Source organism: Somniosus microcephalus, chromosome 6 (assembly GCF_052327205.1).
Source record: "Somniosus microcephalus isolate GS21.2 chromosome 6, FLI_Smic_1.0, whole genome shotgun sequence".
NCBI lineage: Eukaryota > Metazoa > Chordata > Chondrichthyes > Squaliformes > Somniosidae > Somniosus > Somniosus microcephalus.
This window is the reverse complement of record NC_140992.1, coordinates 197,022,574-197,032,927: the sequence shown is the minus strand read 5'-3', so window position 1 is coordinate 197,032,927 and position 10,354 is coordinate 197,022,574. Positions and strand designations below refer to the sequence as shown.

The 10,354-nt window shown below is 50.1% G+C and overlaps 1 protein-coding gene across 1 annotated transcript in view; it reads left to right on the top strand.

Annotated features, from left to right (window-relative positions):
* The first annotated feature begins 4,371 nt into the window (after positions 1-4,371).
* The window catches only part of LOC147116315 (tapasin-related protein-like), a 57,604-nt gene continuing 51,621 nt past the window's right edge, over positions 4,372-10,354 (top strand). Inside the window, exons 1-2 of the mRNA XM_085991180.1 lie at positions 4,372-4,623; positions 5,175-5,492. Coding sequence (XP_085847306.1) covers positions 4,569-4,623; positions 5,175-5,492 — 373 coding nt within the window. The 5' untranslated portion in view covers positions 4,372-4,568. The remainder of the gene's footprint in view (positions 4,624-5,174; positions 5,493-10,354) is intronic.

Below are 10,354 nucleotides of genomic sequence, written 5' to 3'. Positions count from 1 at the left end.
TCCGGCCTGTACAGGTCCCACCTCCTCCAGAACCAGTCCTAATGCCTCAGGAATCTAAAGCCCTCCCTCCTGCACCATCTCTCCAGTCATGCATTCATCCACTCTCTCCTCCTAATTCTGTACTCCCTAGCGTGTGGCACCAGGAGTAATCTGGAGATTACTACCTTTGAAGTCCTGCTTATTAATCTCTTTCCTAGCTCCCTAAATTCTGCCTGCAGGACTGCATTTCCTCTTTCTACCTATGTCATTGGTACCGATATGGACCATGACCTCTGGCTGTTCACCCTCCCCCCTCAGAATGTCCTGCAGCCACTCAGTGACATCCTTGACCCTGGCACCAGGGAGGCAACGTACCATCCTGGAGTCACGTCTGCGACCACAGAAACATCTGTCTGTTCCCCTACCTATTGAATCCCCTATCACTATTGCTTTCCTGAACTTCCCCCTCCCCCTGTACAGCTGAGCCACCCATGGTGCCGTGGTTATAGAGCGAGATACATTCGGGGGACTCCTGCACTGACTGCTTGGTCCTTCTTGTCTGTCTGGCAGTTACCTATTCCCTCTCTGCCTGCAAACTCTAAAGCTGCGGAGTGACCACCTCCTGAAACGTACTATCCACATAGCTCTCAGCCTCGTGGATGCCAGCCGCTGCTTAATGCTGAAACCCAGAGCTCGAACTCCTCCAGCTGACGACACTTCCTACACATGTGGTTGTCCAGGACATGGGAAGCATCCTGGATTTCCCACATGGCGCAGGACGGGACTGAGGTGCCCTGCCGTGCCTCTATTTATTGGACTATTAACTAAACTTCTTAGTTTAACCCACTGCCCTAACTTAGAGAGAAAAAAGGCAAAATTATTTAATCAAATTTAACAAGAACCACTGAGATAATAAACACAAAGAATGATTAGGTATCTAGCTACTTAACTTAGAATCCTCAGGTTCTGTGGCTCCACTCCTCCTTTTGAGTTGGACGTGACAAACCGCCTTCCTCCTCCCCACCAAATGCCTACTATCACCAAATTCTTCCAATCTGCTTGTGCTCCACTACGATTGCAATTCAAATCAAATCAAATCAAATCAAATCAACTTTTATTGTCATTGTTAGTGCACAAGTGCAGCACAACGAAATGTAGGCTTGCGGCTCCCGAGAGTGTACAATTTGGATTAGGACACTTAAACATTTCAACATACATCTGTACATATATATTAGCATAAATATGACCATAATAAAGTGCATCGGCAGATGTGCAGGCTTTAGTGTTTATTTGTGGAGTTCAGTAGGATGACAGCCCTGGGAAAGAAACTGTTCCTAAATCTGGCCGTACGGGTGCGAATGCATCTGTAGCGTCTTCCAGATGGTAGGAGGGCGAACAGACTGTGGCTGGGGTGGGTAGGGTCTTTGATGATGGACCGTGCCCTCCGTAGGCAGCGTTGCTGATATATATGTTCTATGGTCGGTAGCCGGGTGCCGGTAATGCATTGGGCAGTTTTGACTACCCGCTGCAGGGCTTTCCGGTCGTGGGAGCTACAGCTGCCGTACCATACCGTGATACAGTTTGTCAGGATGCTCTCTATAGTGCAGCGGTAGAAGTTAGAGAGGATCGGGGGTGACAGATTACATCCCTTCAGCCTCCTCAAGAAATAAAGCCGCTGCTGGGCCTTCTTCACCAGAGAGGAGGTGTTGAGGGACCAGGAGAGGTCTTCCGTGATGTGGACCCAGCTCTGTCTCCAAGCTTACCACAATTAAAACTTCCCACACTGTTAAAAGGGTACTTAGACTGGAATGGGCAGGGCCTAACTTTTCTTGGTGAGTTTAGTCCGTATCTACGATGACAATACACGAACTTCAGGCCATTCAATTCTTTTGAATGGTGAGTCAGACGGCCAGATGCCATTTTCTGGAAGCTTGCAGAGCAACATCACATCTCGGACAGCAACTTCCGGATTTCCATGTTTAACTGTGCATGTACACTCGCTGGAAGTTGCTGTCCAATTTGCGCATAAATAACGGTGGGTGCTGTTAGCCTCTCCATTATATTCACTGCAAAATCCAGTCCATTCTCTTTAACAAACCAATATTGACAGGCCCCGCTGGAGATACGGTGCTCGGTGACCCAGGAAAGTCCCATCAAGTAAGGCTGGGAGAGTCATCCGGGAATCTGAGGGCCCAGCATGTGCAGTGTCTTATAGCTACAATGGGGGGGTCACCCTGACTTTTTTTTCATTTGTTTTTATGGGATCTGGGCATCGCTGGCAAGGCCAGCATTTATTGCCCATCCCTAATTGCCCTTGAGAAGGTGGTGAGCCGCTTTCTTGAACCACTGCAGTCCTTGTGGTGAAGATATTCCCACAGTGCTGTTAGGGAGGGAGTACCTGGATTTTGACCCAGCGACGATGAAGGAACGGCGATATACTTCTAGGTCAGGATGGTGTGTGACTTGGAGGGGAACTTGGAGGTGGTGGTGTTCCCATGCGCCTGCTGCCCTTGTCCTTCTAGGTGAAAGAGGTCATAGGTTTGGGAGGTGCTGCCAAAGAAGCCTTGGCAAGTTGCTGCAGTGCATCTTGTAGATAGTACACACTGTAGCCACGGTACGCCTGTGGTGGAGGGAGTGAATATTTAAGGTGGTGGATGGGGTGCCAATCAAACGGGTTGCTTTGTCCTGGATGTTGTTGAGCTTCTTGAGTGTTCTCGGAACTGCACTCATCCATGCAAGTGGAGAGTATTCCATCACACTCCTGACTTGTACCTTGTAGATGGTGGAAAGGCTTAGGGGAGTCAGGAGGTGAGACACTCGCCACAGAATACCCAGCCTCTGACCTGCTCTTGTTGCCACAGTATTTATGTGACTGGTCCAGTTACATTTCTGGTCAATGGTGACCCCCCAAGATGTTGATGGTGGGAGATTCGTTGATGGTAATGCCATTGAATGTCAAGGGGAGGTGGCTAGAATCTCGCTTGGCACTTCTGTGGCACAAATGTTACCTGCCACTTATCAGCCCGAGCCTGAACGTCATCCAGGTCTTGTTGCATGCGGGCATGGACTGCTTCATCATCTGAGGAGTTGTGAATGGCACTGAAGACTGTGCAGTCATCAGCGAACATCCCCATTTCTGACCTTATTTTGGAGGGAAGTTCATTGATGAAGCAGCTGAAGATGGTTGGGCCTAGGACACTGCCCTGAGGAACTCCTGCAGCGATGTCCTGGGGCTGTGATGATTGACCTTCAACCACCACAACCATCTTCCTTTGTGCTAGGTATGACTCCAGCCAGTGGAGCGTTTTCCCCCTGATTCCCATTGACTTCAGTTTTACTAGGGCTCCTTGATGCCAGACTCAGCCAAATGCTGCCTTGATGTCAAGGGCTGTTACACTCCCCTCGCCTCTGGAATTCAGCTCCTTTGTCCATGTTTGGACCAAGGCTGTAATGAGATCGGGAGCTGAGTGGTCTTGGCAGAACCCAAACTGTGCATCAGTGAGCAGGTTTTTGACTGAGAGCCCTGGTGGGGGGGGAGGTCACCCAGAGTGAGGGGTTCACCCTGAGTGAGAGCCCAAGGGGGGGTCACCCTGAGTGAGAGCCTGAGGCTGAGTCACCCTGAGAGAGGGGGGGTCACCCTGAGTGAGAGCCTGAGGGGGAGTCACCCTGAATGAGAGCCTGAGGGGGAGTCACCCTGAGTGACAGCCTGAGGGTTGTCACTCTGAGTGTGAGGTGGGTCACTCTGAGTGAGTACAGGGGTTCCACCCTGAGTGAGAGCCCGAGGAGGGGTCACTCTGAGTCAGAGCCTGAGAGGGGTGTGTGGGGATGGGGGCAGTCAGCTCTCCCGGTGGGGAACTGTTGTCTTTGTTTGGGGAGCTGGCCGTGGAGCCAGAACACAGAGTAAAACATCAAACTCCTCGACTCAAATCCCGAAATGTGGGCAGAAGGGCGATGAGATTTCTTTATTTTTGTGTGGATGTTTGGGACTTTTCTGAAGCAGGTCATGGAAGTGGTGGTGGGTCAGCCAGACACAGGGCGCCGGGACTGGGACACTGGGACCGGCTCCTTCAGCTGTTGGGAGTCAGGAGGAAAGCTCCCGGGGAAACTCCCTGGCGTTGCTCCCGCTCCCTGGTCTGTGGATAGCTCGGGGCTTCACTTAGAGGGACGGGTGGCTGGGATCTCCACCAGGGCAGGAGCATCTGATGCTGGCGAGGTGGCGGGACCCCAGGAGCAGGACAATGTCACACGGTATGGGATCTGGGGCAGTCAGCATCACCGGAAAGCAGCGCTTTCCTTCTGCGTATTAGCAGGTAGTCGAGGCTGTGCAGACTCGGCGGGCGGGCAAGGCGGAGGGAGGGGAGGGGAGGGGGGCGTTGGTGATTGAACCTCTGATAATATTTCCGCTTTTATCTTGCGGGGAGCTGTGGCAGTTTGTCAGCGCACTCTTTGTGTAGCCGCTGCTCCATCTGCAGAGCAGACAGGTAGCGAGCGGGGCCAGGCGCTCTGTGCAAACCGCAGTTCCCGGCGAGGAGCTTCCCCGGGCCGGGGGGGACCTGCTCTCCAAAGCCAGCTGCGCTCACTCGCTCGGCATGTCCTCCAGAACCACACTGCAGTCGCTGCTGATCCTGGCACTGGTCTCCGCAGGTGGGTCACCCCCTCTCACCACAATGGAAAACTTATCCTTTCAATAATCAGCTATTATTAACGAATCTTAGTTGGTTTGGTTTGCCTCTTGCTTCCTTTATTTCCTCCTCCCCTTTACAGATTCCTCCTGTCTCTTGTGTATGTCATTCTCTCTCCGTGGTGCCCTGATCATTTGGATGTAAAGGGTTTCGGGACGTCCTGAGGTGAAAGGCGCAATATAAGTCTCCAACCTTTGCCAGCTCTGATGAAAGGTCAAGCGAATAATATCGACTCATTTAAGGGGAGGCTAGACAAGCATGTGAGGGAGAAGGGAATAGAGGGTTCTGCTGAGAGAGTTAGATGAGGAAGATGGGAGGAGGCTCGAGTGGAACATAAATGAGGCATGGACTGGTTGGGCCGAATGGCCGGTTTCTGGGCCGTATATCCAATGTAATCCTTGTGACTTGAAATGGTAACTCTGTTTCTCTCTGTATAGTTGCTGCCTGACCTGCTGAACTTTTCCAGCATCTTGTGGTTTTTTTATATCAATGTAAATCTTTCTTTCTCTACAGTTACCGGGAATCCCGTGCTGCGTGTGCGTCAGTTCCCCGACAGCCTGAACCGGATCAAAGGTGACAATGTGAGCTTGTATTGCACCTTCCCGTTTGCCAAGGATAAAGCAAGTGTCCAAGTGCACTGGTGGAGGGAGGGCGAGCGCAGATTCCTGGAGGCAAAGGGTGACAGCAGGCATCAATTTGAAATTGTGAATAAAGCCAGCGCCGCCTTTCACCTCCTGAATGTGGGCACCTCGGACTCGGGCCTTTATTACTGCCGAGTGAACCACGCGGGCCAAGTGGGGAATGGGACCGGCTCAAGGCTCCTGGTAACCGGTGAGTGTCACATTTAATCCTCTGGCTGAAGATGTCCCGTGTAGCTGCAGCTCGCCCCGTCACTGGAGGCTCGTCCTGATCCGTTCTCGCCGACTTTACAAGTTAGTGAGAGGGAGATGAATAGAGCCGTGGCAATGCTCTAAACTTACACTGGAATCACTGGCCGGCGCTGGCACCAGCTCGCTCGGGACGTCCCGAACTGCCCAGGCGTGGTGTGTGTCCAGGAGGGAGTCCTGACCCACAGAGCCGGTGAGGCCAAACTGAGACATGGGATCCACGTATTTCTGTCATTGAGACTGGGATCATCTCACTCAATAAGTATTGGTGTGAGATTAAAGAGGGGGAAGTTACAGACTGTTATAACTCAGCTATTCCACAGTCCGTTACTCCGTAAATTGTTCTTCTCCTGGGCTGCAAAGGTCTCAACAAAAGGAGATTTTTAACTACCGCGGCGACCCTCTGCAGTAAAACAAGAAACCCTGGATTTTATCGAAATTATGTGTGTCCGGCCCGAGCTCCCGGTGCAGTGCCAGCGCCCCGGAGCTGAAGGATTTCTGTGTGGGCAGACACCTGATGGCGGGTCGCTGTCCATTAAATCCCCGGCCCCCGGCCCCGCACCTGCAGCTCCCGCTAAAACCCCACGGCGGAGACGACTTTCTGTTTGCTTCAGGGTGGAATCTGGCCCCTTTTAACTCAGGTGAACTACCCCGTGTAATGTGCAATCATAGAATCATAGAAATTTACGGCACAGAAGGAGGCCATTTCGGCCCATGGTGTCCGCGCCGACCCACGAGGAGTTATCCAGCCTAATCCCACTTCCCAGCTCTTGGTCCGTAGCCCTGTAGGTTATGGCACTTCAAGTGCATATCCAAGTACTTTTTTAATGAGGGTCTCTGCCTCTACCACCCTTCCAGGCAGTGAGTTCCAGACCTCCCACCACCCTCTGGGTGAAAACATTTCTCCTCAAATCCCCTCTAAACCTCCAACCAATTACCTTAAATCTATGCCCCCTGGTTGTTGGCCCTTCTGCTAAGGGAAATAGGTCCTTCCAATCCACTCTATCTAGGCCCCTCATAATTTTATACACCCCAGTCCTCCCCAAGTTCAATTCTTACCGACTTTCTCCGATAAATTCACCGATTTTTAAATATTGACGGTCGGTTTTTAATTATTTGAATCCAAGTAATAAGGGATTTCCCAGCCCCCCAATTCTCTGCTTTTTATTCAATATATTGTGTTCCACCCGGACACCCGCGGTGTGATATCCCCAACCCTCTCCAGCTCTTCAAAAATACAAGCAAATCTCTAATCAATACAAATCCGACTGAAAGTATTCCCACAACTCATACAATCAGCAAAAGAGAAGTGAACAAATCTGCAAGTGTTTGTTGAGATTTTTTTTTAAGATAGTGGGATATTATGGTATGATATGGTATGTATTACATTCTCCTATCAGTTATTTAACCGATGGATTACCTGGTTTATTTTATGCTATAATTGCCGGTTTTATCAGGTTAACCGGTCTGTAATATTTCATCAACACTTGGCACATTTACATCAAATTCCTCTATTGGTTATTTTAACGGAGATATTAACTTGTTTTTTTTACACTGCGATTGAGGTTTTGCCCGCTTTTCGCTCCCATAATCTGACTAAAGTGTTGCTCCTAATTTTGAACTGGATTTAATGTCCATATAATCGGAAACATTCCCAGAATATTAAATAAAATAATTTTGAAACGAAGATCTGTCTCAGCAAGTACAGGGAGAAGTGATCCGGGTCTCATTGAATGGAGGGGCCCAACCTTTTCCTACAAAGGGAGTTGCAGCAGTCAGTCTCAGCCGGAGTTGGTGAAATCTGGTGTTCAGCATGAGCTAGAATGCGCGCCACCTCCCAGCGGGAAGAGAATTCATCTTCAGATACTTGAACCATGCTGACTGATATAAGGGCTAAGGCTGGGAATCCAGCTCTCGTGTGTCTGTTTATTTGGGCACTTGAGCCGCTTTCTTCATTTCTCGGACCGCTACCCATTACACAAGAAGACGCTTTTTCTGCCTCCGTTTCTCTCGGGATTTCTTGCCTCACCTCAACCGGGCTGTGTGATTTTAGGAGAGGAGAAAGGTCTGTGCGGTAGCTGGTTGTTAAACCGTGAAACAAACAGGATATATTTATTACTCGCCCAGCTTGTGTTTTGCCGTTTACAGGAAGACCAGAAACTCGTCAGTTTTATGATGCTTTGAAATTGCTCATGACCTTTTCGATTTTGATGTAAGATTTCATCAGCAAACCAAATTACTTTGAAGTGGCCATCGGCTGGCCATGCTCCTGAGTTCTGAGTCTAGTGCGCTTTAGAGAGAACGGCCACCGAGGGTTTGAAATCCAACTGTGCAGCATTAATAAGCAAAGGGTTTATTGGTAAAATAGCGAACAGATTGGTGAATAATACCGGAGTGCACGGTTTCAACTGTTGGATTACCGGTACCAACCCATTTGTAAAATGTATTCAACCTACTAACTTTATCCCATGTACTTATTATGGGTTACCAGTGTACTCGGAATCTCTCATTCCTTCGGCTATTTGAGCAACATTAACTTGCATTTCTGTCGCGCTCCCCACATGCAGAGAGACGCCTCGCCGCTCTTTTCGGGACACTGGGCAAAGAGTAGATTGTGAGCAGGAAGGGGGGGAGGGAAGAGGCTTTTGAAGGCAGGGCATGAGTTGTAATAAAGGTTGTAGGTGCCGGAGAAAGAGTTCCAGGGGAATGAAAGGGTGACCAGTGATGGGGCATCGGAAAACAGGGAGCAGGCCGGAGTTGGGCCAGTGGTGGGGGTGGGGGGGAGGCGGTGCTTGTAGGAACGTGCAGCCGGTTGGGCATCGCCGAAATGGGATGTGTATATCCATGGCATTGCTCTCACAATTTGAGGGATTTGAAGGCAAGGATGAGGATTTGAAAGTCAATTGGCTGGAGTATGGGGAGTCAATGGACCTGGGCAGGGACAGGGTGGTGAGTGTGAGGGTGGGGACCCAGATGGCCGTGCTTTGGACGGGTTTTAGTTCATTGGAGAAACTCGGGGTAGTAACGTTAACGAGGCTCGGGCAGCAGAGAGGGAGAGGCTCGGGCAGCAGAGAGGGAGAGGCTCGGGCAGCAGAGAGGGAGAGGCTCGGGCAGAGGCGTGCAGAATTAGAGCTGTCATGGTCTCACTCGGGTGTTGGGTCAAATACTGAGCTTGGAATTGAGCTGTACACCAAGGCTCCACATTTCTTGGCTTGACCCGACGGGGCCGCTGGGCAGGTTGATGGTGTGCAGGGGTTCATAAGAACTGAAGATGACTTGTATTCAGTTTTACTGACATCTAGCTGGAGGTCCATATCTTAAAATCAGAAAGGCGGCTGGAGAGGTGGTGACGGCTTTGGGATCAAGGGAGGGGGGATAGCATATAAATGAAGGTAAAGATACCAAGCATCGAGTACAGGGATAAGCAGAAGTGACTGTGCAGACACGCGAAAAGAAGCGGCTGGTGACAATATAACCTCAATGATGTGACAAGTAGGATTAGGACGCTGTGAGAGCAATGCTATGGATATACACAGCGGTTAGAGGATGGTGGGGTCAACATTGTTGGAGGCAATGGAGAGGTTGGGGGAGAGCCAGCCGTGGTCTGTTACATACAACTTTATTCCTTACTTCAACCAGCATGGTTTGATGCTGTAGAAGCCTCAGTGTGAGGTCTCGGGCAGGGAATGGTAGGAGAGATGGGAGTGTAATTGTTTGGCAACGATGCGTCTCAGGTGAGCGTAGGAAAGTTCGAGATGGATGCTATATTGCAGAGAATGGAAGGGTCGAGAAAGATATGAACTCGTTGACTTTAAGCAGTGGTAAACCTGCCGCAATAGTAAAGGAAGGCATTTCAGATGAGCAATTCTTTCACTCGGATCCTACAGTGTGATTTCCAGATTGGTTCACTGCTGTCGGCGCTGCGCCTGTTCCTCTGACAGAGGAATGGGAATGAATTCCTGTTACCGGTGCCACATCCGTTCCTCGGGATCTTGCTCTGCCGGTCAACGTGCTCTGCCTCAACAACCCATCGAATCTGAGTAAAACAGGAAAGCAGTGTAAAAAAATAAACATAGAAATAAAAAGTCTATTCGGCCCAACATCCCCACTCCTTCCACAAGCTTAGTACCCCAGAAGGGAGATCATGTACTAAACTCTGTCACTGTTTCTGTATAAACTCCCCTCCTGGGCACACTGCCACTATCCAGAAGGGGATAGAGGGCAGTTTATATAGAAACAGCGACATTACTATACCGGGTATGAGCTCCCATATTATTCAGAGTTAAATATCCTTCCCGGCCCTTCACTCTGAGCCGGTTTGATGGGTCGGGAGGTAAGTTAACTCAGTCCGGCAGCTCCACAACAGAATGGGTCTCAGGAAAGGGAAGGGCGGCGGCTGAGGACGGGATGAGGCGTTGCTCCCCGTCTCTGCTGGACCCGGGCGTCCGGCCAACCTCCCCCGGGCGTCCGGCCAACCTCCCCCGGGCGTCCGGCCAACCTCCCCCGGCCAAGAGCTGGCCATCATCAATATATTGACCAATATTATTCCATGGACATAACAAGTCTGGGCACTCGGTATGAGATTGATGTGAGACTGGAATTAGTGAATTAACCCGAGTAATTCTCAATGGATCTGCATTTATTCAGGATATATCGATCATATCTATGTGTCTAGTTTAACTCGATCAAAAATATAACACACATTAAGCGGCTTGTTGTACATTTCACCGGTGCTAGATATAACGAATTGGGTAAAAACTCACGCATAAAACAATACCGACAAATACCGCGTATGAACTCTGCACA